We start from the raw sequence: 27,801 nt of genomic DNA on the forward strand, positions 1-27,801 counted from the left end.
GCCCCAGCCCAGGCGCAGAGCCAGCCGTCAGCGTATGAGTTGGAGGAAATGTGTTTCTTGCTGGCTTTTTGCCTCTCTGGGAGCAGACTGGGTGATGTGGGGGGAGCACTTTCTGCCCCAGCTCCTGCAGCGTCAACCCTGGGCAAGTGCAGGAAGGAGTGGGCAGCTCCCGGGCGGGTTTGGGTTTTACACAGCCTGAGGGGGAACCCCGCCAGTTCTCCTTGCTGCTGCTGTGGGAGCCCCAGCTGGACACAGCTGCCTGGGACGGTTTTCCCTCTCAGGCTCTGGGCTGCCGTAAGGAGAGGGGTGGAAAGAGAGGGAGTGTCCCCCTGGCCTCTCTCTGAGGGAAGGACACAGGGAGCTGTCACCAACCCCATGGACTTGGGGTGCTATTGCATGGTGAGCCTGTGGGGCTGGGATGCTCAAGGTAACCCAGGCTGTGCTGGGTTACATGGGACATGGGGACATCAGAGAACGTGTTCCTGCATCTGCTGGAATTGTCCAGCAATTCAGGGGCTCAGCTCTGAATCTCCTGACCCATCCCTACCAGTTCCACCTTCCCCAGGCTAAGGATTCACATCCAGGACTCAAAACCACCCATCCACTCACATTCACACTGCTTCTTTCTGTTGCCCAGGCATGAAGACTTATCACATGGGTGCTTCTGCACGCACTGGGACTGTCACTAAGGGGACACAGGCCTCGTTGTGCTTCTGCTGCCCTACAGCATGATATACGGGAAGTTTTCCCACCTCACTCGCCCAGCGGACGCCAGGACCATGCAGGGCGTTCCTCCTCATCTTCCTGCCTTCGTGAGCAGAGGGAAAACCATGTGCCGGAGTGTGCATGTGAGCACGTGTGTGCACTTGGGAGGGTTGCAGGGGATTTTCTGGGCTTTAAGAAAAGAGATATTGGAAATTTGTGAGTTTCAAATGGAAGAAATTTGAAAAAGTATTTCAGTGCATCTTCTCTGGGTTGTTCTGCAGGACCCTGGGAGAAGGGAAGGGTGAGGAGCAGCTGGCAGGAGGGGGACTCCCAGGGATCACCCCAACCCTCTCCCTCCCATGTGTCTCGAAGTGAGATCGTGTGGCTAAATCATCACTTCTCGGGGTGCAAGCACCCAGGGGAAAGGGATACACCCCACATATGTGCTTGCATTTGTGCATTCCTGGCTATTTCCTCGCCTCCTCCTGCCCCTGCAGATACAAAGCGCCCTGCAGGCTCCCAGCACTGGAGAGCATGGAACAGCCTCTCCTGCTTTGCAGTAAATAAGCCATCTGCATCCTGAAGCCAGGTTTTCCTCTAAATTGCCATTTCCTCAAGCTATGTGGGCTAGCAGGTACAGAAGGCAGTTGCCGGCTCCCTGGGGTGGTGGGTGTTGCAGCCCCAGGTGCAAGCCCAGACTGATCTCTAGGGGGAATGAAGGCTCCCGTAGCCTGGGCACCAGCAGGGCACTGGCCTGCGAGCCACTCTCCTCCTTCCCCTTTGTGGTGAGAGGGAAGGTGGGACCAGGCAGAGACCACACCTAAATTCCCCTTCCTTTGCAACCCTCCCTTTCCTCACCTCTCTCCCAGACACCGGCCGGGACACAGAGCCAACTGAGTCCTGCAGTGGAACTCACTGCTGCATTTACCCTCCCTTTCCTTTTGTTTTTTCCTCTCCTCCTGTCACTACCACCCCAGAGGAAAAGAGAGTCCATTGCTGACATGCTCCTCTTCGCACTAACCTGCTAGAGCGATTCCTCTCCTGATGTCTTTGGGAAACTCTCCAGTGCTCTGACCGAGCCCGTGTGTGCCGGCTTTAAATCATCATCTCCAGTGGATTACAACAGCTGGATGAGAAGATAAAAGCTTCACTTTTTCTGCTGAAGCCAGAACAGTTTCCAGCCAGCGGGCACGATGATGGTGGGAGCCTTGTACAGCCTCTTGCTCCTCTGCTTGGTTGAGGAGGGCATCAGCAAAGTCAGAAGATACTACATTGGTGCAGTGGAAACCACCTGGGACTACATACACAGCGACTTGCTTTTTATGCTGCAAACGCCTGCAGGGTAAAGCTCTTCCTATTGCAATTCCAGCACCCTGCTCTGGCTGTTCTCCCACCCTGGCATGCAGAGCACTGTGAGCTTGCGGCCAAGCAGGCAGGTGCATGGGGGACCTGGCAGGGTGGGGGGCACTGAGCTGCTGTACAGCTGGTAACGGGTGCTTCTGTGTGGAGAGGAGTCACTAAATGCAACCCCCTGATAATGCACAGGTGGAATAAACCTTCAGGGAGAGATGCAGACCTTCTCTGCTGTTCTTCACTGCTTTGTCCTAATGCCATTTGCCTGTGATCCTTTAAAGTCTGTGCCTGGAGCCAAGAGCTGGTTCTCCAGCCTGTGCTTCTGCTCTACATCCTGGGAGCTTTGGGGGGATACAAGGCAGACAGAATCCTGTGCTTCCCTGCCTGGGGGCTGCAGAGGGAGGTTGGCTGTGCCCCCCTGATGAAACTCAGAGAAGCAAAGGCTCTCCACTGTGTCTGCCTTGGTAAAACCTAGCTTTATTTATTTACATCTTTGTGTATGTTACATTTTTAGTGTTTGGGCAAAGGATGGTGTTTGTATACAGTGACCAGAGGGAGGAAAGTATGGTGGATTTTGCCCAAATGCTTTGGAATAGGAAAGAGAACTGGCAGTTGCATTGTTCAGGCATCAGGATGGTGTTGTCTGGAGACCCAGCTGGTTTGGACACACGTGGCTGAGAATGGGCTGTTCTGAGCTCAGCATAGGGGGCAGAGTTGGAGGACTGCATCCACTGTGGATTAAACTGTATCCCTGCCCTCTGTACTGGGGCAGTATCAGCCTGGAGCTCCATCTCAGAACCATGCTGGCTTGAGCAGTGGTCTACTGGAAACCAGGCTCCAATGACAAGCCAAGTTGGCCTGACGAGCAGCAGTGTCAGAGTTATGGTGTTTTCCCCCAACCTTCAGTTACTTCAGTAGGAAAATTACATCCAGCACCCCTCCAGTTTACTAATGCTCTCCCCCTTCCCCGTGTCCCGTGGTTTCTTTACCATGTTTGTGTAAAGCTCTGCCAAATGAATGGATTATGGCACACCAAGCCAGAGCTGTTTATGCCTTCCTTGTGATTTCACTTTCCCTCTCTCCCAAACACAACCCTACTGGCAGGGTCAGAGCCAAGAGTAGCATGTCCTGCAACAGCCCCAAAGGTCTCAGTTCCTGCTTGGAGCTGAGAGCAGCCTATGTGTGAGCGCTTCAGCAGTGCAGTGTGTTTACCCTGGCCATCTCCCAGCTCCAAGAGATGAACAGCTAGAGTGGCTAACAATGCTGACCGAAGGCGCCAGGAACTTATCTCCCTGCCTCAGCTTCAGCTGCCCTTGGGGTAGGAAGTCCATGAGGACCCCAAGTGCAGAGGACTGTCCAGAAGCACTTGGATCAGATGTTCATGTGCTGAACTCTGCCTCCTACAAAGGCTGTTTATGCCGCACCAGCTGGGATCTGGTGCTGAGACCCTGGTGTCATCAGCCATGCTTCCACGTGCCAGCAAGACCCCCCCTGGCTCCAGAGGATTTCTGCTTCTTTTACTGCAGAATTAGCAGTTCCAGACCCTCATACCACTTCTCAGCATGGGGTCACCCTGGAGAGCAAAGCTTGGTCCAGACCTTACTGCCATCAAGCCAGGAACGAGAAAGACAAAGTCATCTGAAGGCAGTGGCCCTGCTCATTGGGGCTGTGTCTGCTGGGGGCTCCTTGCCAGCCTGAAGATGGGGCTAGAGCTGTGGTGGGAAAGGCAGGAGCTAAGAGCTCTGGGGTTTCTGTGGGTGCTTATCTTGCTCTGCTGCCAGGAGTGTGAGCCCTGCTCTCCCCACTCCATCCTCCAGCTACAGGTGGCTCCCAGCTTGTGGCATGGGGAAAAGTGTGTGTCACCCTCTCCTAAATTTGAATCACTCTGGCTCCTTCCTCTTGAGGAGGGGTAGCAAAAGGAAAGACTGCTTGAATGAAGGCTTTGTCAGAGGGGGAGAACAATCCTCTCTGATTCTTCAGAGGGAAGAAAATGCTACCTGTTTTTTGCTCCAAAGAAAATAAGGCTGGAAGCAGTCTGTCTGGTTTACTGGAAATGGTCTCAGTCCTGAGGCTGATAAGACAGCCTTTAAAATCATTGGAGAAATTAATTCTTTGTTATTCTGGTAAATTCCTTCTGGGAAATGAATTTGTTAAGCTGTTTACAGATAGAAAGTGGCCACTAGAGATAAGTGTGGTGTGAAATACATTCAAGCTCCTTTATCCTCCTGCTGCAAGGAGTAGTTTTTTTAGTGGCTGGCTGTAAATCCCAGTTTGGTCAGAGAAGGAATGAATGTGGGGATGTTGCTCAGACTGCAGAGCAAACTGCTGCCACCTGCCATGCAGCCCAACACAGTCTTGTTCACAGGGGAGCTGAGGAGAAGGCTCATACGTGACGTGATGTGTCTGCCACACCTGAAGGTGCTGGAGATGGGGTGGGGGGCAGCTGTTGGGCAGAGGCCACTGTGGAACTGCTGTCATAGCATTCCCAGTGCCCTCGGTCTCTGCTAGCAGGGAAGCACGAAGCTGGACAGGGCATGAGGCAGAGGCTGGCAGCAATGCCTATGACTGTGCCCATTCCCAGCTGCAGCTGGGTACAGCTCTGTGCCTCTTGCCCTTGTGTCTTCTTCTATTGTGACTAACACTATGATGTTAATCACTGCTACATTCTCATCTGTAAGGTGAGCAAAACATTTCCAAACGCACCTGGGTGTAGTTGGGAAACGTGGAGGGCATAACTAAGTCTATAATCCCCGTGACTGGCATGGCACAGATGAGCTGGCAGGGAGGAGAGGAAGAGGATGGCTGCTGCCCATCCATGGATGGAGCTATGCAATCAGTCTTGGCTTTTTTTTCCTCCTGCAGCCTGTCAGGGCACCCGGGCCCACGGTCTCCCATGATTGGTGTCCCTCACCAGTACAGGAAGGCCGTGTTTGTGGAGTACTCCGATGCTTCATTCACACAGCCCAAGTCGAAGCCAGCATGGATGGGTAAGAAACGCCCACAGCATGGTGAGCCCGAGCACTCCTTAACGGTGGCCAAACTCATCCTGGGTTGGTGCTGGCAGCCAGGAGTGGGAAGGCACCTGGATAGAGTCCCAGCACAGAAGAGATGCTGGGGATGCAGTGGCCCTTTCTGGTCCTGGAGCAGTTGATACTGCCATGCTACGTGAAGGACAACAGCTAATTGTACAGGTGGAAAGTGCAGGTCCTTTTGGGCCCTAGGCTGGACGTAAGCTGCCTGACCTCAGCTGCCTGATCCTGTTTTATTCCACTCTTCAGGTCTCCTGGGCCCCACCATCCGAGCAGAAGTCTATGACACGGTGGTCATCACGTTTAAGAACCTGGCCTCCCGCCCATACAACCTCCATGCTGTTGGAGTGTCATACTGGAAGGCATCAGAGGGTGAGTCAGGTGATAGCCAGGTGCTGCAAGCCCTTTCACAGCACCTCCTGCTCTGCCGCTTGCCTGCCAGGAGGAACCACATCCCTCCCTGACCCTGATGTTCACCTCCCTCTATGAGGACTGATGGTCACAGAGTTGGCTTAGCCTGAGGCAATAACAAGACCATGTGCAGCCCAGAAATAAGCTGAGATGACCAAGCAGCCCGGAGAAAACTTGTATGAGTTCTAGAGGTAACACACATGTTAAACCTGAGGCTGGATGCTTAGGGCCAGGAAGATTGTGCCTTCCTGTCAGGGTAGGTGGTGGGTGCCCAGCCCAACAAGTGAGCAGAGCTGTGCCAAAGACTCACTACTCTGAGACCAATCATTGCTGATGGGAGTCAAGCTGACCCCGGGGGCTGGGGTGGAGAGACACGGTGCTCTGGGTTGGGCGAACAGGTGTTTCTCTAGCCGTGGTGTGCTGGGGATGAACCTTCATTGACATTTGTTCCTCTGGCTTTAGGTGCAGGATATGAGGATGAAAGCAGCCAGCCAGAGAAGAAGGGTGACAGGGTGGATCCAGGGAAGACACACACATACATCTGGGAAATCCAGCAAAACCAGGGCCCAACGGATGGTGACTCGCCATGCCTGACCCACTCCTATTCCTCCAACATTGACAGCGTGAAGGACATCAACTCTGGTTTGGTTGGGGCCCTGCTCGTTTGCCGACCTGGTAAGGACAGCACAGGATGGGAACAGGTCACACGCAGTCGTGAAAAGCAGAAAAACCAAAGATGTCTTCTAGAGGCTGAACATGGCAGTAGACTCAGTAAACTGTGGCCAACAACAGCACTTTTGAGGTCTGGCCCTTTCCTGAGTCCTTTCTCAGTGTAAGACCCAAACACGCTTTGAATTTTCCTGCTGGAGAGAAATTGGTTGCTTCTTTCCTTCGCAGGATTTCAGACCACAGATAAAATCCTCTGCTGTGTGTGTGAACCTTATCTATCCTTAAGGTGAATTGCTGTGGAGGCATAAGTGTTTCTCCTTCAGAGCTTCACCAAGCTGTGATCATTGAGCGTCAGCCAGGGTGCTTTGTCAAGCAGGAGTTTGTGAGAAGAACTAGAGGGAAGTTGGCATCCGCAAGGGTTAAGGGTCAGGCAGGAGGAAGGCAGGACACCTGGGGCACAGTACCTGTGTCTGCTCTCCTTCCTTCTGTAAACACAGAGGTGGTGAAATCTTGACTGTTAGTACTTGTTAGGTGCAAGGCAGAAGGAGGTGTACCTAGGGTGGGGTTGGTCACCCCTCACTGAGCCATCTCCTGGAGGTAGTTGTCCAGACCCCTCTGTAGTCACTAGAGAGGAATGGGCATGAGTCACCTCCTGCCAGGGCACTGTCTGGAGGCTCCGGTGACTCGCCAGGAGCAGTTTCTCCACTGACAGAGCAAAGTCTAGACAAGGAGAACAATGGTGCTAATGAGAGGGCTAGATAAAATGGGCTCTTCTAGGTGACTAAGTGGATCCCGAGAGGGGAAAGCAGCACAAACTGACCTTTTGATGTCATCTGGGGGCAGCTCCTTCTCAGCCATGGGCTTTTAGGGACTGCAACACTGGAAACAGGGTTGTGCCAGTCATGAGGTGCGATGGAAGCAATCCACAGCCTGGCTTTGATTTACGAGTTCTTGGAGGGTACAAAGGGAATTCCTTGGGAAGACGGGCACTGTACTTACTGACCTTTAAAGAGATCCTTCTCATGGCATCTTGCAGGGACCTTGGCGAGCGATGGGAACCAGAACGCACAGCAAGAGTTTGTGATGCTCTTTGCAGTGTTTGATGAAGGTAACTACCCTGTTGACTGGTGTCAGGTCAGACCCTGGACTCAGCCTGGTGCAGGATGCATGCTTTGGCCACAGTGTGAGTGCAGCTGCTCAGCTCTGACATTGCCTTGTACAACCACCCTCAACCAAGGTGCTCCTGGAGCAGTCCTCCATTCCTTCTTTTGTGCCTCAGGTGCAGGCAGCTTGCAGCCCCCCCAGCTCTGCAATCCCATGGCCTGGCCTTGTTCCCATCTCACAAGCTGCTGAGGAGTGATGAATGCCCTGTTATGTGTTATGCTGACCACCACATTCATGCAGAGCTGTGGCCAGATCTGCTGTGGATTTCCAACAGGCAGCAGACATACGCCTTTCATACTGTTTCACCCCAGTGAGAAGGTTTCCTTTTTCTTTGAAATGCTTTCAAGTGAAAACTTGAGTGCACCCTCTTCTCCCCACAGGGCGAAGCTGGTATTCTGAGCCTGGCTCCCTAGCAGCTCCTCACAACGGCACGGAGCTGCACACCATCAATGGCTACATCAACGGCTCGCTGCCTGGTGAGTACCGACGTGCTGGGAATGGGTGGTGGAGCAGGGCTACAAACAGGAGTGTAGCCAGGTCTGTAAATTCCTTGTGGGAGGATGTGAGAAGGGACATCAAGAGGAGTTTCCAAGTGATGGATCTGTTAGGCTGTGTTCAACCCAGAGCGACTATCACATCTCAAGTCATCTTGCCCATTTACAGTGGAGCAGGATCCATTTCTGGCTGTCTGTGTTACCAAGTGCAGCTGACCTCCTTGGAGGTCTCCAGGAATAGTATGGATTGCAAAGAGTTGCATCTCTTGTAGCCCTGTGAACTAGGCTGGAGGTAGTGTCGAGGGGAAAATTCGGATCTTGCTAGCCTGGATCTGACAACACACGTCTGTAGGATTTCAGGAACAGATTCATAGATCATTAAGCCCAGCCATAAACCTAACAATGCTAACTCCACCAGTAAGCCATGTCCCCAAACACCACATCTACACCTCTTTTAAATACCTGCTGGGATGGTGACTCAACCACTTTCCCGGGCAGCCTCTGCCAGTGTTTGACAACCATTTTGGTGAAGAAATTTTTCCTAATATCCAGTCTAAACCTCCCCTTTTTCCATTTCTTCATGTCTTATCACCTATTACTTGGGAGAAGAGAACACCACCTATCTTGACAGAACCTCTTTTCAGGTGGTTGTAGAGAGTGATAAGGTTTCCCCTCAGCCTTCTTTTCTCCAGAAAAGCAAAACAAAAGGCTGTATGTAGTCTCAGTGAAGACAAAAGTTGGCATTTTCTGATACTCTTCTTGGGGAAGGTCCAGAGCTGCTTGAGAGTGAAGAATCTCTAAGGCAAATAGACTAACAGTCAGGAGGTTCACTACCATCAGCAACCTTGGTGAACCACACCCTGAAACCTCCCTGCTGGGTCTGGTCTTTCTCCAATACAAGACAAAAGCAAAACTCTCCTGAATTCCCTGTTCTGGTACATCCATGGAGCTTAATAGCCAAGTAAACCTCATGGTCAGCTGCTGTGCCTGCACCATGGGTTTCCCCTTGAGAAACTATCCACCACTGCCCAGGAAACCCCTGCCTGGCTGGGCACCTGAGACATGGCAATGGAGAGCTGAGAGCCTCAGATCAGAGCTTCCACCCTGTCTCCTCTGAGGCTCTTGGGATCTGTTCCAGTCACCTATTGCACTCAGTGCCAAAACCAAGTGCTTGACTCTGTATTTGACTTTGTTTGGCTTCAGCTTCCAAGAACATGTTCTTGTTATTCACTTCCCTGCTAGATTACAGAGCCCTTCAGCACGCATTAATTTTTCCCCAGGAAAATACTTTTACAATGCAGTCAAGTCCTCTCCCATTTCCTACGCACTCTGAGCAATGTGAGTCCTCCAAGGAAGGAATTTTCTCCAGCCTTCAACTAGTCCTGGTGACCTCTCTCTGCCCTTTTCGGAGTGTTTCAGCTACTGCTGAGGACGTGCAGGAGCCCTGCGCCAGATGCGATGTTTTAGTTTCAGGCTTGCGAGTGTTGTAATCAGATAAATGATTCCCTTTCCAGTTCCCGATTCTGCTATTTTTAGAGTCAAGGAGCACATCTACCTCTTTTGCCACTGCATCCCCCTGTGATCTCCCATCAGCACACCTTCCAAAGCCCTTGCTAGAAGACCCCCCACTCTGTAAATCTACTCTTTTCTCAAGGGGATGATGTGGCCTGTGACTCTGTTTTGCTCAGACAGTCCATGTTCACATGCAACTTCTTCAGCTTGAAGCCACCACCTTGTGGGTCAGGGTACTCTGCTCTGAGTCCATGACACATGAATAAAGTACTTACTCCTGGGTACTTTCCTTCTCTCCTGGCAGGTCTCACACTGTGTCTCAAGAAGCAGGTCCACTGGCATGTGATTGGGTTGGGCACTGGGCCAGAAGTCCATTCTATCTTCTTTGAAGCCCACACGTTCCTTGTGAGAAGCCACCGTCTCAGCAGCCTAGAGATCTCCCCTGCCACATATCTCACAGCCCAGACCATGCCAGAAACAGCTGGCTGGTTTCGAATGTTCTGCCAAATACCATCCCATCATCAAGGTAACCTTATTCTGCAAGATTTCTGGGGAAAAGAAGCTGAATGACTGGCCCAGGCTCAGGCTTCTATGCAGTGCTGAAGCTCCAAGGCACCTCCTTCTCCATAGTGTTACATGCAGGTGCAATCTGGCCCATGACCAGAGTGGCATAGGTTGACCTATGTGATGGTCCATTTGATGGGGACAGTAGTGGAGATGACGTCTCCCAAACAGAGCCTGGAGGAATGGATGCCTGTGCTGGCATGTCAGTGTGACCCTTTCTGTCTTTTTTGTCTGAACCCAGCTGGCATGGAGGCCATTGTGAAGGTGGAGGAGTGTCAGGAGGAGCGCCTGATGAAGATGGCTAAGCTGTCAGACGAGCCAGAGTACGTGGATTACCCTGAAGAAGATGAGGAATCTTTTCATGTTATCCAAGTGCGCTCTTTTGCCAAAGAGAAGCCTTTGACGTGGACTCACTACATTGCAGCTGAGGAAATGGATTGGAACTATGCCCCCATGAAGCCTGTGTCTCTGGACAGGTGAGAGTGGGCACGTGTGCCCATGAGGATGCTCTTTGAGGCAGTCCTGCCAGCTCTTTCGCTTTTGCCCAGAAATTAATTTTCTTTCTACTCAGCCTGGACAATGTGGATGCAGGACAAAGATGGTCTTGGCTAGACCATGGGAAGGCAGGACCTGGCTTTGCTCCCTTTTACTAAATACCCCACAAAGGCATTTTTCTCCAGGGCATTTTTCCCTCTGTCACCCAGGTCTCCAGAGTAAGCCCATACTGAGCAGGCAGCAACACTTGGTGATCCTTTTCACCCTCTGGCCAGGAGGCCCTGCACAGCCAAGACAAGTGCCCACAGCCCCACAGTGTGTGGCTGTCCTTCCACTGTTTCGAAGGATCTGCTCTAGATAGCAAAGGCTACCCCACTTCCTCTGGGGAGAGGTGATGCAAGTGAGATATCTCAGCAGAAGTACCTCAGTCAGCACTGCGTGGTGATGATGCTTGTCGCCAGTCCTAACATCACTCTGCTTGTACGGGCAGTGTGGGTTGGGGCTTGCTTGGAAGTGAAGTCACTGGTTCTGCCCTAGGTGGGAATTCCAGCCAGTGGCTGCTAGAGCAGAAATCCCCCCACACAGCCCCTTGCAGGATAAGCCAGAGGAGGTGTCCTCCAGCTTTAGACTCACCTTGCTCCTGGGAAGGAGCTGAGGTGATCAAGAAATCCAGCTTCTCTGTTGCCTTATGCCTGCATACTGGTGGTGTTCCCTAACACAGGACAACCTGCCATGCTGTCACCTCTCACAGTCACCACTTCCCTCTGAGACAGGGCAGTGTCAGCCCAAGGTTGCTACTGTGCAACCTGGTTGAAGCTTTCTCCATTAAAGAACCACTAAATCACTTAAAATGTTATTCCCCAGGAAGCATATTGTGATTGCAGGGATGGGGTGTCCCCACTGTACATTAGCAGTTCCTGGGCAGCTGTGTAGGTCCTTGGACGATGGAAGGTCCTGCTCTGGTTCTGAGAGTGTTCTGCATGTGACCATTTGCTCTTTCTCTGCCTTGCCTGCAGAAACATCACAAGCCTGTTCCTGGAGGCTGGTCCTCAGCGGATTGGTTCAATATATAAGAAAGTGATGTTTGTGGAGTACGAGGATGCCACCTTCAAGAAGCGCAAGGTGTCAGATCAACTAGACAAGGGAATTTTGGGGCCTGTCATTAAGGGGGAGGTTGGAGATCAGTTTAAGGTAAGAGAGTGATTGCTTTCCACAAAAAGATACTGGAATGGGAAACTTCAAAGCTTAATGCTCTTCCTCCTGATAGCTCTTGATTTGTGGCTAAGGTCTGACATAAGTCGTTGAGGTGCTCTATCAGTGTTTGGTAATGTCCAGAGTTCACCAGAAAGGCAGATGTTACTGAAAGCGAAAGTTAAATACTCTCAGTGAGATCAGCAGACATGCACAGGATATGGCCCAGTCCCTTTCATTTTACTCTATTGTGGGCATCTTGGGAATTGTGAACTAATCCATGACACATAGCATTCAGCACCTTTGTCTGAGGCAGGAGCATCCCTCTCATCCTCCACTCTTCTCCATCTGTGTGCTCTTACCATACATTATTGGAGACTCTCGGTTGTATCTCCCCAAGTGCCTCTGCTGACCACTTGACTTGTTTGCTGCTAGGAGGGATGGGATGGTTTCCAGGAGCTTCACATTTCTGCTCCCTGCCTGGGGTTCCCTGTGCAGTTGCGGGCATGAAGCTGAAGGTAATGCTTGTAGCAAAGCCCTGACAGAGTTATTTAGGGAAATAAATGAAGTGCTTCATGCAGCAAAGCAGGGAGCACTTTGAAGCTGTTCACTGTTGTGCATATTTAGTGTCCTGGTCCTCTGAGGCCTCCTGGATTTACAAACCTTTTCTGTCTCATATGCAAATTGAGACTAAAGACAGCAGCTTTCCTTTTAATAACCCTGATATTTTCATGCCCTCCTTAAACTGGGCGTCTCCTGGAAAGATGGACAGTGTAGACTGGTCAAGAAATAAACAGTCATTTCTTCTATTCTAACTCCCACTTTGTGGCCCCAGACACGTCTGTGTTCCTCCCCACTGGACACTGGCAGGTAGCCAGAGACTACAGCCCAGTGCTTCCCTCCCTGTGAGGACACTTAAGGCACCCTTGAGGGGTCACAGTGTTGAGAAAGCATTAAGCATTCCTGCTGGCTCTCCTCATTTCAGATTGTGTTCAAGAACCTGGCAAGCCGACCGTACAACATCTACCCTCATGGCCTCACCACTGTAAGGCCATACCATGCTCTGAAGCCCTCTCAAGGTAAGAAAGGCCATGAGAATTCGGGACATCACTTGGCCACTGCCATACTTCTGGGCCAGGAGAGCTTCCTGCAGCCCATGACTGCCCAAGACTGGTTGTTGATCCCCTCCATCCAAGCACCTGAGTCCTGCAATCCCAGAGACAGGGATGATTCTTGGTTTATGTGTCCTTTGGAGCCATGTAACTCTGTCTTTAAGGAAGACTTGGATGATGGCTGGAAGAAGGGAGGTTGTCAACCAGGGAGGTGGGGCCATCCTGGAGGCCTCCACTTTCTGATGAGGCAGGAACCGCTCTGATGGTCCTGCCTGTGTTTGCCAATTTTCGTACAACCCTCGTTTCCTGGACTTCCCCTGCCCTGCACTAATGTGGGATGTTCATTATGATTCAGACTCTCCCTCTCACATCTTCGTGGGTTTTGCTCCGAGTTTGTTGAGTTACCAGGTCCCTTTTCCAGAACTGCTTTCATCCCTCATCAGCATGCTTCTGAGATCATGGCTTGTGCAAGGCCATCCACCAGGGCAAAATCGTGCCCCATCTATGCCCCCCATCTCCTCTCTGCCCTTTTGGGTGCATCACAACAGTGGAAGCAATTGCAGAGGCTGGAGCAGAGGTGGCAGAAGTAGCAGAGCAGCTGCTAAGGAATTCAGCGAACTCAATCAGCTTTTTGACCTGTTACGATCTAAATTAAGGTTTTCCTTCAGGAGAATCAAAAGAGCAAAGTAGCCATCAGCTGGCAGGATTAAAGGGTTCAAGACACACAAGGGAGCTGGGAGCCCTGTCCCTGCCTTTCTGTCAACATCACGGGTCAGACATGGCTCACCAGCTTTGCCAATGATTCAACTCTGTGAAAGCGAGCAAGTTGTGGTCCTGGAGCCACAGGGATGATGCTCTTTAGGGGAGTATAAATAAAACCAGCTATTCCTACCCTCACTGACACATAAGCTTTGCAAACCATGCTCTTACAGCAGCTCAGCTGGGCACTTGGAGCAAAGATCTTTTCCTAAGGCTACACGAGTGCAAGATCCTGCTGGATGCTCAGAGGATTTGTTTGCATTTGGGTTTTTCTTATGTTTCTTTGAGATCTCCTCCTTGCTTTTTTTCATGGTCTGGCTGCATGTGCTACCTTTTCTTGCTTTGTTTTCCACTCATTTCAACCCTGCCCAGCATTGTACCGACACCTGCAAACTCCTCTAGACAGCCCAGAGCCCAGATACAGCTGAGACTGGAGTTTCAAGTGCTTTCAAAATTAGACGTATGGCTCTCCATCCTTACTTGGTCCCCGGGGCTGCTTTTGTCCAGATCGACTTTCCATGCAAGTGCACGCTAGCAGCCAGTGTGCCATCCTGGGGTGGGCATGCATTTGGGTAGTTTTCTGTGCAATTAGTGTGGTCAGAAAACTTCCTTTCTGAGCTTTTTTGAAAAGCAGAGTCACTCCTTGCAGGAACTGCCCAGACCTAACTGCTCTGCCCTTGGGCTGTGTGTTGTCAGATAAGGATGTGAAGGACATTCCTATCCCCCCTGGCCAGTCATTCACCTACAGCTGGAGGGTCACCACCGAGGATGGCCCAACGCAGGCAGATCCTCGCTGCCTCACCCGTTTCTACTACAGCTCCATTGACCCCATCCGAGACACGGCCTCAGGCCTGATTGGGCCCCTCCTGATCTGCTTTAAGAAGACCATGGATCAGAGGGGAAACCAGGTGGGTTCTTCCTTTGTTGCTTCAACTGCTAAAAGGCTGGAATAACTGTGGTGGGTGAACTATATCAGTAAAACCAAATTTGTCTGTCCTGTTCTCTTCAACCCTACCATCAGCCCCAATGTCCCTGCCTTCCCTTGTGTGCTCTCTTCCCGCCAACCTGGACCCCAACTCCTGTGAAATCACAGTAAAATGTTCCCCATGCACCGAGGCTAAGACCTGCCAGCAGCACTGGCTGACAGGAGCTGCTCTGATCAGACCAGGAATAACCTCTTCCCTCTCCACCTTCCAGATAATGTCAGACAAGACAAAGTTGGTGCTGTTTTCAGTCTTTGATGAGAACCACAGCTGGTATTTGGAGGAGAACATCAGGCGGTTCTGCACTGATGCAGCCCATGTGAATACCCAGGACCCTCAGTTTTATGCCTCCAACGTGATGCACAGTAAGTACTCGGCCAGGGGCTCCCTGCTAAGCCCTGGCAGACACAGGCTCATCCCTGCCCCAGGGAATAAACAGAGAACATGCAGCAGCTCAGCGGCCATGGGGGAATCAAGTCCTAATGAAATGTTTCGCTCTTGCTCTCTTCCAGCTATTAATGGCTTTATGTTTGACAACCTACAATTAGAACTCTGCCTGCATGAAGTTGTGTACTGGTATGTCCTGAGTGTTGGGGCTCAAACAGATTTCCTCTCCATCTTCTTCTCTGGAAATACATTCAAGCGCAACATGGTCTTTGAGGATGTGCTTACTCTTTTCCCATTTTCTGGAGAAACAGTCTTCATGAGTTTGGAAAAGCCAGGTTAGTAACCAGAACTATGTTAGTAACAAGGACTATTTTATAACCCATGGGCTTGGAATCAGAACAGAGATAAGTGAGCATCTCCAGACAGATCTCTGGTGTCCAACTGCATTTTGGCAGCCCTGAGAGCAAAGGGATGCACAATGGGCTGTAACAGCAAAGTGAGGAACAAAGAGTAAATCCTTCCAAAGCTTAAATCAAAGAAATTAAATTACTGTATTTTACTTCATTAATAGGATGCGTTAAGGTCACATATGTTGCCCAGGGAGTAAACTGGCTGCAGAAACATGAGCCCCAGACCTTGCACCTGCACCTTTGGCTCCAAGCTTGGAAATCAAGGGGAGCGTCAGTGTTGTCCGTGTTGCGTGTTCAGCCACTGATTGTGGCATCCCATTGATCTCCACCACTTTGCAGGGACAGAAATTACAGCCGTGGAGAAGTCCTAGAAAGGATTTGCTTCGGAGTTTGGTTTTATTTCCCCGCACTCAGCATTTACAAAAGTGGTTCCGTTCACCATTTCCTCTCTGACAGAGGAAACACAATTTACCACATGATTATGAACACTGATATGATAGTCACAAGCGCTGCACCCTGAGCCAAGTTGACAGGGTTTCTAGATACCCCAGGAAGCTTTTGAAAACTCACCCAAACATTGCATCTGTTAGTGCTCTGATATTTGCTTGCTGATGTGAAGCATGCAAGGAGCTCAGCCAGCAGCAGATGACAGCTCTCTCCAGCGTCAGAGCCCGGTAATTACACACCTCCTCACCCACTCACGGTGCTTGGAGAAGGGATGCTCACTGCGGGGAGCGAATGCGTTGGCCAGAGATGTGAGCAAGAGGCAGCTTTTCCATTTCTTTCTCCTTGAGTGGGAGAGATGTGACGACTGTGTCTGGAAGAGAGGTGTATTTGACAGCACCAGCATGTTTTTGTGGGTGGATTGCAATGATTACTTGGCCACTGGTAATAATCCTGGAGGCTCTGTGGGTTCTCAGTGCATTAACTGTTCTCGCTAAGCTATTGTTTGGGCCACATGGGTGTATGTAGCTCACTGAGCTCTGGCAGGAAACACTGGCCGTACTAACGGTCCGTGTCAGGACTGGCTCTGATGTGGCCAGCAACATCAGACTGCTCTGATGTCTTTCGAGTCCAGCTGTAAGATATTCTAGGGATTATGAAACCATGAAATCACCACTATGAACCAGAGGCTGCCTGAAAATGTGAGTTGCACTAGCAAGAGAGTGGCAGCTGTTCTGATTTCCCACTGTGATGGGCTAATGGAATCCTCTTGTTGTCTCTTGAGACAGGCATCTGGACGCTGGGGTGCCTGAATCCTGATTTCAGAGACCGAGGGATGCATGCCAAGTTCACAGTTTCACAGTGCCAGCATGAACAATACTCTGACGAGGATGAATACGTTGATTATGAGAATGAGGATGGTGCCTTTGACTTCCAACCCAGGGGCTTCTCTAAAAGAAAGAGATGGCACAGACCATGTGTGAATGAGCAACTGAACAATGTCACCTCTTCCAGAAATGAGACACAAAAGCCAAGATTGTGCTTGACAGAACCCGGATATGAGGCTCTCCTGAGCAATGGCAGAATTTCTGATCCCCCTTCCAATGACACATCAATACTTTTAGGAACAATCTCACATCCACCTGATATTTCCACGTCTTCTCTGCCAGAGACAAACTATGAGCCAGTGTCCTATGAATCCTTCCTGGAAGATGAAGAAGAGTTGTCAAAAATCATCAGCCAGGATAAAGGGTTTGGGGGTCCACCTGGAGAACACTTAGCGAGTGTCAGTGGAAGGGTCCATGTGACCTCAAAAGATAAGCAATGGTTGCACCAAGCCACTCTAGCTCCAAAAGGTACTCTGGCAGGAAAGAAGGTGACAAAAATCTCAGAGGTGCAGGAGCCAGTAAATACAACAATGGTTCTGTCTGGTGGTACATTAGAGATCCTGGAAGCAGAGACTCAAAAGAAGACTCATGCAGCAAGCTCAAGGGACTCAATTGCCTATACTGGTAGCAAAGCTCCTCTTCAGGAGAACAAGAGGTTGTTTCACCAGAATGACTTAGAGCACAATCTAGGACTTCCAGATGCATCTTCACGGGGTGCCGAGGACAAGTTGCTAAGAGAGGCTGATAAAATATCCTTAAATCTATACAAGTCAAAGGAGACAATTCCCACAGAATCAGCTTTAAGTACTGATCATAACTCTTCCTCCACACTGGACAATCCTTCTGCATCTTCAGATGAGACAGAAGACACAAGGACTTCTCATGCTGTGGATCACAGTCACACCAGAGAAAGTAATTATTCATCAAATGAACTAGATACTAGTCTGGAAAAAAGACCTCGCAAAGTGGTTTCACAAGGCTTTTATGAATCTTTTGCAGGAAAAAATTTTTCTTTCTCAGCCCCAAGACCCAGCAAGCCTGTACAAGAACAAAACCTCTCAGAGGAAAGTAACTCCTTGCCTGCAAAAAGTGGCACAGAACAAGAAGCCAGTGAAGGCACAAGCCTTCTGGAAAACACCTTTGCATACAACAATGACCTTGGGCTTCCTAGCTATATAATGACAGAAGAGAGGGATGAATTAATCTTGGAGACAGTGTTTCAGGATGTGACAGCCACTAAGGAATTGCCAGAGATGGACAGCCTTGCCTTTCCTGAATCAAACATTGTGCCCAATGACACGAGGCAGTTCCCAAATGCTTTCTTAAACAGCCCTGAGCAGTCTCTGAGACAAAGACCTTCAGCCCCAACTGTGAGTGGCCCCAACTGGAGGCCTAAACAAGCCAGGTCACTGGAGAGTAGAGGCTTGATGCATGGTCTGGGTCTTCCCAACACCAGTTGGCCTGGCAGCGGGGAGCTCCTAGCTGAGGGTAGCAGAGCAGAGCAGAGTCTGGCCAGCCAGACCCCTGAAACAACAGTGAACAGGAAAGCCCCAAAAGTGTGTGGACCTCATTCCCCTTTTTGCAGTGCTCGCTTCAGAAAGAGGTCGCTGATATCAAGTGACACTTCGCCTGAGGTGATGGTGGCCCAGCAAAGCCTAGAAGAAAAATCAAACATGGTTGAGGGGAGACTACACCAGGGCAGGGATGCTCCAAAGGCTCTGCTTGGAGATAGTGCTGACAAAATGCATTCTGAGGGGGGGCCAAGCACAGATGGGGCTGTACAGAGCAGCAGTGAGGGGGTCCAGCGCAGCGGACGCTCCTTCTCCATACAGGGAGCTCTGGGCAGTGAGGCGGTGGTGGCAGCAAACAGCTCAGAAACACAGGATGCTGCTCTGGCTGCAGACCTGGCCTCAAACTGGGACCCAGTCTCCCTAGGGACAGCGGGACACACTGGGGACTTGCAGAGTCCAGCACTGGCCAAGCTGCAGCCAGGCAGAAGTGCTGTCTGGGGGGTTCCTGGGAGCAAGCAAGCTCAGGGGAGAAGCCAGATGGAGGAGGAGACAAACTCTGTGGAGCAGCTGGGTCAGTTCAGTCCTCAGCCTCAGCAGCTCGAGGCCAATGCCATGGGGAACTACATCCCTGGGAACATGTCTGAGCAAAGCTCAGAAAAGATCCCTGTGAAACCAGACTCCAAAGAGAACTATTCCATGTCTCCAAGCAGTCCCGCTCACAACAACAGCGCTACCGAAAAACCAGCAAAATATGTGCAAGCCAGTCCAGATGTTTGGCAGGTGCTTGGTGGGGAAGACGTCCTCAAAGAAACTGGGAAGATAGAGGGCCAGGGCCTAAGAGAGCCCAAGGAGGATGGGGAAAGCAACAGCACATCTGGGAAGAGGAACCATACCCCAGGAAATGGGGAGAGATCAGCTCCGAACAACGGGACCCATTCCAGCCCCTCAAGGCCAAATGCTGACAAGCAGGACTATGATGAGTATGGTGACACGGAGCAAACCATGGAGGATTTTGACATCTATGGAGAAGAAGAGCACGACCCACGCTCCTTCCAAGGGGAAATACGGCAATACTTCATTGCAGCGGTGGAGGTGATGTGGGACTATAGGAACCAGAGACCCCAGCACTTCTTAAAAGCCGCGTAAGTGTAACTGTCCCTCGCGTTCCTCCTGCACTGCATGGCATGGCTTGATGCATGAGTTGGCCTGTCCCGACATGCAGGTTTGACTGTCTAAGACTGTACAACCCAGCCAAGCAGCCCAGGTGGAAAGGATGTGCCCAGCGCTTCCCCTCCACCTGGGGAGTTTCGTATCTCCAACAACCTTGAGCTTCTTTGCAAGTGGGTCAGGGATGCTTTAGGCTCTGCACCACCCCTGCCCTGCAGCAGCCCTGCCATGGCTGTCACTTCTATGGGACAGTGTCACCTGACTTGCTTAACATGCCAGCAGGGACCCCTGGAGCGGCAGGAGGAAGCCTTTCCAACAGTACCGCAAGGTGGTTTTCCGAGAGTACATGGACGATACCTTCACACAGCCACTGCTGCGAGGAGAGCTGGATGAGCACTTGGGCATCCTCGGGCCATACATCAGGGCAGAAGTTGAAGATGTGATCATGGTGAATTGAAAGTTCCCATTTTCTATAAAACTTGAAATCTCCCCATTGCTGTCTGTGCTCTGCCAGAGGGAGCGCTGAGATGGGCCTGCATCCTCTGTAATGCTTGTGGGTTCACTTCGGGGCTCAGCGGCAGGAGCTGCTGCTCCATTGGAACCCTGTGTGGCATTCAGATAGCACCAGGCTGAGAACCAGAGCCACCATTCAGAGGACCTCAGTGGCTAGAGGAAGGAGCCATCAGGAACCTCAGAGTGTTCAGGTGCAAAGCCCTGAACCTGAGACAGAGCCAACCCCCGTAACAGCACAGCACGAGCAGCTCCTGGGCTACACGAGGAGCCTTTTGGGCAAAGGGATTGCTGAAGGGTAATGAGATAAGTAGGGTTCAGTACCGCATTTTTGGATGCTGTGAGGGCAGGCTTGGGCTTCTGTCACCACCAAAGGTCCTTCAGCACCCACCTGAGGAGGAGATGAAAGGCCGTTCTCCAGGTGCGGAACACATATGCCTGGAGAAGTTGCCCAGTTTTCAATGAAATCTTCACCAGGATGGATTCAGCACCTTTGGGGTGCAGAGACAGTAGAGTGGCTGACCTTGCTCCTGTTGAGAAGTGAGAGATCTTCATCCTGCTGACATGACTGGTGTGTACCTCCTACTGGAGATCACACTGCATAGCCACACCTTGTGGTTCAGCAGGGGTTGGCCACTGCATGGGGCCCAGCTGGAGATGTGGGCATCAGGGACGTAGCTGCCTCCTTCCCACCAGCTGGCCGGATCCAGCCCTAGGGTCCAGGGCTCTCTCAGCACTGCACCTAGCCCTCTCTCTCACTCCTTTTGCTTTGCCTTCCCTCTGGTGCAGGTTATGTTCAAGAATCTGGCTTCAAGGCCCTTCTCCTTTCACTCCACGCTGCAAGCCTATGAGAAGACACAGGGTGCAATGCAGAGTGGAGAATTGGTGCAGCCCGGCGAGCTCCGGAAGTACTCCTGGAAAGTTCTGCCCCAGATGGCACCCACCACACAGGAGTTTGACTGCAAGGCTTGGGCTTACTTCTCCAACGTGGACCTGGTAGGTTTGGAGCCTGCTCCATGGATAATTCCAGGAAGGAGAGATGGGCAGCACACCTGGGTCCTGGCTGTGAGGTCAAGACTTTTCCTATGGTGCTGTGCTGAAAGCAGCCTATGGCTGTGTAGGTTCTCAGGTGTCTAATACAGTGGTGAATCCATGCTGGTGCTTCCTTTTCCCTTCCGTCCCCTTAATTCGTTTTTTTCCTCCTTTCTCCAGTTGTACCAGTTTATGAGACTTGTAGGATACTAGCATACTGCAGTCCCTTACCACTGTGCCAAATCCAGCTCAATTTGTCCCAAGGGGTCCCGTGTTGGTGGGGCAGGGACTGTTGAACAGTTGGACAAACAAATACTGCTTCTTTTGAAAGCATGTGCAAACACTTGCTGCACTGCCTTTCTTAGCCAGGCACAGAGTGGGGACACCCCAGTGATACCAGCAGGTCCTTCCCACTCTCGTGCCCTGCTCATGAGTGTGCGCCAGGCCAGGGATGCACACAGGGCCACTGCTTTCCTCATTGCTGTGCCTTTTGTGGGCATTAGCGCTGCCTCGTCCTCTGAGGCAAACCCTTCTTTCCTGGCTTCCTGGCAGGAGAAGGATCTGCACTCAGGCCTCATTGGGCCACTGATCATCTGCCGCCATGGGGTGCTGAGCTTCGTTTTCAGGCGCCAGCTGGCTGTGCAGGAGTTCTCCCTGCTCTTCACCATCTTTGATGAGACCAAAAGCTGGTACTTCCTGGAGAACATGGAGAGGAACTGCCGCCCTCCCTGTCGCATCCAACAGGACAACCCTGACTTTAAGCGAAACCATTCCTTCCACGGTGAGGACCCTTGCCCTTTCCATCCCACAATCTATAGTGGAATGGAAAAACCCTGGAGCCTTGAGCCACTCCTGACCGCTGCCTTCCCCAGCCATCAACGGCTACGTGAATGACACACTGCCTGGGCTGGTGATGGCTCAGCAGCAACGGGTCCGATGGCACCTCCTGAACATGGGCAGCACTGAGGATATCCACTCCGTCCACTTTCATGGGCAGCTGTTCAGCGTCAGGACTAGCCAGGAGTATCGCATGGGAGTCTACAACCTTTATCCTGGTGAGATGCCACGCTGGGGCTGTGCATGTGCCAGCTGCTGGGGCTTTATTCTCCATGTCCATTAAGAAGTGCCAAGCTTGTAGGGGGATAGCAAGGAAGGGGAATGAATCTGAAAGAGTGCGGTTCTGGTTTTGTTTAGCACTTGGCATCCTGTTACAGCCAGTAACTTCTCTCTGCTCTGCTCTCCATTCTTGCCCAGGTGTATTCAGGACGGTGGAGATGTCACCCTCACATGCTGGGATCTGGCGGGTAGAGTGCAAAGTGGGAGAGCACCAGCAAGCTGGGATGAGTGCTCTCTTCCTCGTGTACAACCTGAGTGAGTGGTCCTCTTTGTGGCTTGGTCCACTTGTTGCCGTGGCCATAGAGAGCATGTTTTTTAAATCCCCGCACCTTAAGGCTCTCAGCATCTCCCCTGGGGTGGTCCAAGTTGGGTCTTCTGGGTTTCACTCTGAAAGGAAGTCAGGAGGAGTTCAGCCCTTGCCACCCTACACAGCCTGGCAAAAAGCACAGTCTCAGGGACATGGTTGGGTGAAGGCTGGAAGACCAGCTTCATTTGCCTGCAAATATTTTCTCCCAGTTCTTTTGTTTCCCAAAATTGAGGCTCCTGGGCCTCTTGTCGAATGCACTTACCTCTCAGCAGCATGGATGTGCTGGTGGCTGCCTGCAGTTTTGGGAAGGTACAGTGCCCAGCTGCCTAACTGCATGTCAAGAGGTAAACTGAGGCACAGAGTGATGGCAGGGGGCAGCAAGCGACACTGCCTGACTGCAGGTTGCTCTGATAGAAACAGGCCCAAGATCAACTGCAAAGTCCACGGGAAACCTCTTGACTCCATTCACTGCAGAACAACACGTTTCTACCTCACCATAACTAAGCACTGGGGGAAGTGGTTCTTGAGAGTAGTATTTTGTCACACAGTGACAGGCTCTGTCCTTTTCCTAGAGGAGTATTAAATACCAGCTAGAAATTGTTTCCATAAGCAAAAATCTGCTTAAGATTTCAAATTCACATTTTCCCCAGAAGCATTTGCCATGCAGCAGAGAAGACAAAATGTGACAAGTCACTAATAATAATGGTTATTATAAGGGACAAACAGCCTGGTTCTCAGCAGAACAGAAGAAAGACAGAGAGAGGCAGGGGTGTCAGGCAGATTTCCCTTTAGCGACGTGATATTTGTTTTTAAAAGATGCTGCCTAGCAACAAAAAGGCTCAGGAGCAAGACAGGGGTATAAAGGAAGAGACACTTGTCAGCATTGCTGGGAGATCAAGACATAGGAATGAGAGGTCGGGGGACTCGGGGGCAGGAGTTTGGCAAGAGATGGTTGTGGCTGATGCCGACAACTCTTCTGCTGCTGACAGGGGGCCTGGGAGTAAGAACTTCCAGCACCCCTAAAATTCATGAATTAATGTGAAGGCATCTGAAACCCACTGCTTGGTGTGAGATAAACAACCCTTGGGGTTCCTGGAGGTTTGAGACAACCTCCCTGAGCCTGGAAGCTGCTACCCTGCCTAGGCTTTTCCTTCAAAAGCCTTGTTATCTCATCAGCTCTCCTGTTTTCACCCTTCTTCTCCCTGTTTGGCTGCAGACTGCCGGAATGCCCTTGGCCTGGCCTCGGGCCAGATTGCAGACTCTCAGATCACAGCGTCGGGGCAGTACGGTGAGTGGGGACTGTCACTCGGGGCAGTATGGTGAGTGGGGACTGTCACTGCAAGAAAGGCAGCTGAGGTTGGGGCAGCTTTAACCAACAACAACACATCTGCTCGCCTGCCCAAGGCTCTGCTATATCTGGACACAGTCGCTCTTCCATCCATGCCCATCCCATGTCAGTGTCCCACACTTCCCACATGTCTGGCTCATCGTGGCACTGCTCTGCCACCCTCTACATGGCTACTAAACCCTAGGGTGATCCTTGGGCCCCATCCTGCAGGTGTACTTCTCACTGCTTCAGGCTGGGCAGCACCAGGTGCCAGCTGCACCCTCATATCTCTGCACTCTTCTCGCAGGGCAGTGGGCTCCGTACCTGGCCAGGCTGGATAACGCTGGCTCCATCAATGCTTGGAGCACGGAACGCAGCAATGCCTGGATCCAGGTAAGAGGGGCCCTGTGGCTGGAGACACTGCTGAGGGCATTTGCATGTCCTTGCAGGACACGCTCATGGCTGATGCAGTGTCCAGAAGGACCTGCGCAGATTGCCAGTCTCCCCAGCTACATCCTGCTATTTCCTCTATTTCCCCTCTGGAATGGGAACTCTTAGATCCTAATGGCAGCAGGTCTGGACATGCTTGACCCACAGATCCATCTTCAGTGCAGCAGAGGAATCTACTTTATGGCCTGGCTGCAGCATTGGACTGTGGAAAAGTACCTGAAAGACCCAGTGAGATCAGCTCACCTCTCCAAGCAGCTCTCCCTGTCCTCTCCCAACTCTTGGCTGACTTGTGCCGTGTCAATGACTATTTTAGGTAGTTTCATAACCTGTACTCAGCTACATCACAAGGAAGCGATTGCCACAGGTTTACAGGGCGTTGCCTGAACGTGGCTTGGTTTTCCATCAGAAATGAATCCCTAACTTTTGTTCTCAGGTGGACCTTTTGCATCTCATGATTATTCATGGCATAAAAACCCAAGGGGCCCGACAGAAATTCTCCAGCCTTTACATCTCTCAGTTTGTTGTCTTCTACAGCCTCGATGGGCAAAGGTGGAGGCAATACAAGGGGAATGCCACCAGCACACAGATGGTAAGGTGAATGGATCTTGAGGAGAGTGTCTTTCCAGAATGGGGTCTCCTGGGGTCCTGAGGGCAAGGGAGCTCTGTACACAAGGCAGAGAGGCTGAGCCACTGAAATATTTGATTAGGGCAGGAACAGTGAGTATTCACTGCCAGGATGACTGAACTGCATATCACAGATCTACAAGGAACTTGCTGTCTGTGTCCATCTGCCTCATTTTAAATTGATGAACTATTTCTTTCCACGCTCCCAGGTGGCGGTGAGATTCACTGCTTAATGTTATGTTGCATATTTCTTAGAGTTAGGCAAAAGGTTTTGCCTGAATATCTTTTTTAACCTCAAAGGCAAAGCTGGCATTCTAAAAGCTTTGTGCAGATGCAGATGATTTGGAAGATCTCTGCTCATTAGCAAAAAACCACAACCTAAATAGGCATTAGCTGATCATTCCAGTGGGAGAAGAAAAGTATCCAGGAAAGCCTCCATCACGTACACCAGCTGTGGCCAAAACTTTTCCCAGGTTCAAAAGTCCCAAGACTGACTTTTTTTAATTTCTTTTCTCCTGTCTGTTTGATGAAAATATAAAAATCTGTTCATTTGCACAGACCCTATGTTTCTCCTCCTCCTGTTTCTCAGTGGTTCACCCTGATCTGGCCCATTCACACTTCTATGGTCTGAATCACATCTCAGATCTCTTCCCTGAGTTGCCATTCTCTTGTAAGGGTGGTGATAAAATACAGAAGCATCAGACAGAAGTGTTTTTCTCCTCACTAATCCTTGTCCTGTCTAGCTCCCTTTTCACTGGTACAATAATCCTTTTGCTCCCTTTCCTCGCAGCTGTTCTTTGCAAACGTAGATGCAACTGGAGTGAAAGAAAATCGCTTCAACCCTCCAATTATAGCCCGGTACATCCGCATTAACCCCACTCACTACAACATCCGGACCACACTGCGCATGGAGCTCGTCGGCTGTGATCTGAACAGTATGTTCCATCTCCAGATACCAAGCAGCAAAGCTGGGGCCTGATCCGCTGGGATGCTGACCACCAACTCCACGTGTTTCAGGGCTCCCCGGGCAATTGTGGAGGGGGAAGGAGGAGGCTGGAGATGGGATTGAGATGTTGGGGGAACAAGCTGGAAACTGTCATTATGGTCTTAGGGGCAGCAATACCAGACAGAGCATGGCGCCAGCTATCCACCACAACTTTTTCCTGAACTACCACAAACCTGTAGCAGCAGCTAAGCTGATAGCTGGGAAGCTGCTGCCTCAGTCAGGGGAAGCAGGGAACAAGCAAAGGTGGATGCTATTGGCTTTTTCTCTGGTTTTGCCATGCCAAGGTGAGACTGCTGTGGCCTACAGTGTGACCTGGGACAGTGGTGCTCTGGGATCCTCTCTTTAGCTTTGGACACCAGCAAGGTGGACTCTCCAGCAGCTAAAAGCAGCAGCAGCTGTGCTGTCACCTGATGCCACAAGCCTGCTGGCTGGCTCTGTGGCAGCTGTGCTCATGCAGATCTGATCACACCATGTGCAGGGTGTCTACCTGCTAGGTATTCTTGTTCTGCCCCTGGAAACAGGTTCTTTTTATGTCCTGGCAAATGCACAAATTCATCACATTCCTCCTAGATAAAATCTCTAGAGAGAAAAGAAGGTGGGACTAGTGGCAGGTGCAGTTTAGCACTCCCCAGCCAGAGCCGTGCCACACGCAAGGGCTCTGAGCAGTGCAGGGACCGTGATGCTGCAGCAAGGCATAGGAGAACCTGTAACCAGGTTCCTGTAACAAGGAGGGTGGCTGGAGCAGTGAGCAGCCATTGAAAAGGCATCTCCACGATGGGTCTGTTCCCCTCTTTGACGAGCATCACTCCTCTCTTCCAGGCTGCTCCATACCCCTAGGAATGGAGAACAGAGGGATCCCTGACCAGCGCATCTCTGCATCTTCCTACAGCAGCAATGTCTTCTCCAGCTGGTCACCCTCCCGAGCCCGGCTGAACTTGCAGGGGAGGACCAATGCCTGGAGGCCAAAGGTAGGCCATGTGAGGAGATCCCCAGCAGGCAGGCTGGGTGCTCACGACCTCTCCTAGCCAAGGTGGCATGAGGAGTGTGTACAGTCACATGCACTGTGCAAGCACACAGGCAAGAAAGTTGCTGCACTGATTTAGCACCGGGGAGCTCCAACCGGATGCCTGGTAGGGCAGGTGAAGCCCATGACTATGTGTAGGGCTAGCTTGGCTTCAGATGCAACAAACGTGTCTTTCTTATTGCTGCTGAAGGGTTGAAGGCAGTCTGTCCTTTCGCAGAGCAACAGCCCTAGTGAGTGGTTGCAGGTGGACTTCGAAGTAACCAAGAAGGTGACTGCAATCATAACCCAAGGTGCCAAAGCTGTCTTCACCCACATGTTTGTGAAGGAGTTTGCTGTCTCCAGCAGCCAGAACGGCGTACACTGGAGCCCAGTTCTGCAGGATGGCAAGGAGAAGGTAGGCAGAGCAGCTCCATCACCAGAGGCAGCCCATGGTCATGCCCAGGAGAGCAAGCACAGCCCTTGGCAGCAAAAATACTCACAGTATTTTTTGCAAGGACTGTGCTTTTTCCTCCCTTAAGCTTTCCCAAGCTGTGCTTGTCTGGGTTGATGGTGTCCTCAAATCATGGGCTCACTACACCAGCAGAGGAGAGTGCACCCCTGATTTCTCTCTCATCTCCAGATTTTCAAGGCCAACCAAGACCACACCAGCACAGTGGTGAATACGCTGGAGCCCCCGCTCTATGCCCGCTATGTGAGGATACACCCCCGCCAATGGCACAACCACATTGCACTGCGGATAGAGTTCCTTGGCTGCGACACTCAGCAGGAGTACTGACAGCTGCAAGGCCAGGCACATGTAGCACCAGCCCGAGGACCCACACCCAACCAGACACTGAACTTTCATCAGGGTGGGAGGCAGCTCTCCAGAGCCCTGGCCACCCCTTGTGCCCGGAAGGAGAAGGCCTGCAGAGCTGTTGTGGTAGCTGGTTCATTATCAGCCTCTTCCCGTCGCTCATCTACCAGATGCCATATAGTCAGACCTAATGCTGAAGAATTAAACAGTAATTTTCCAGTGTAATGCTGAAGAATTAAATAGTAATTTTCCAGTATCTCTTTGCACTTTCTCCTCTTCTCCAGACTCAAAGTCCCCAGGGGCTGTCAGCATTACCAGCAGCTCGTAATTAATTAGCCCCAGAGCTCCTCAGCTTCCTTTTGCCC

At 51.3% G+C, this 27,801-nt stretch overlaps 1 protein-coding gene across 2 annotated transcripts; it reads left to right on the top strand.

Annotated features, from left to right (window-relative positions):
* The first annotated feature begins 1,577 nt into the window (after positions 1-1,577).
* Positions 1,578-27,664, top strand: F8 (coagulation factor VIII). Of its 2 annotated transcripts, none has more exons than XM_054075963.1 (26): positions 1,578-2,047; positions 4,921-5,045; positions 5,337-5,459; positions 5,961-6,173; positions 7,204-7,275; positions 7,712-7,807; positions 9,642-9,863; positions 10,143-10,377; positions 11,413-11,587; positions 12,573-12,666; positions 14,155-14,366; positions 14,656-14,806; positions 14,954-15,163; positions 16,471-19,222; positions 19,527-19,695; positions 20,547-20,753; positions 21,342-21,570; positions 21,662-21,844; positions 22,044-22,160; positions 23,429-23,500; positions 23,847-23,932; positions 24,423-24,578; positions 25,404-25,548; positions 26,439-26,587; positions 26,861-27,037; positions 27,263-27,664. In XM_054075963.1, the coding sequence occupies exons 1-26, from the start codon at positions 1,899-1,901 to the stop codon at positions 27,416-27,418; spliced, it is 6,675 nt and encodes a 2,224-aa protein (XP_053931938.1). In that variant the 5' UTR covers positions 1,578-1,898; the 3' UTR covers positions 27,419-27,664. The 2 variants fall into 2 exon arrangements, with proteins under 2 accessions (XP_053931938.1, XP_009570310.2); XM_009572015.2 differs by having other exon boundaries at positions 19,530-19,695.
* Positions 27,665-27,801: the final 137 nt, after the last annotated feature.

This window comes from Cuculus canorus, chromosome 10 (genome assembly GCF_017976375.1).
Source record: "Cuculus canorus isolate bCucCan1 chromosome 10, bCucCan1.pri, whole genome shotgun sequence".
Classification (NCBI taxonomy): Eukaryota; Metazoa; Chordata; class Aves; order Cuculiformes; family Cuculidae; genus Cuculus; species Cuculus canorus.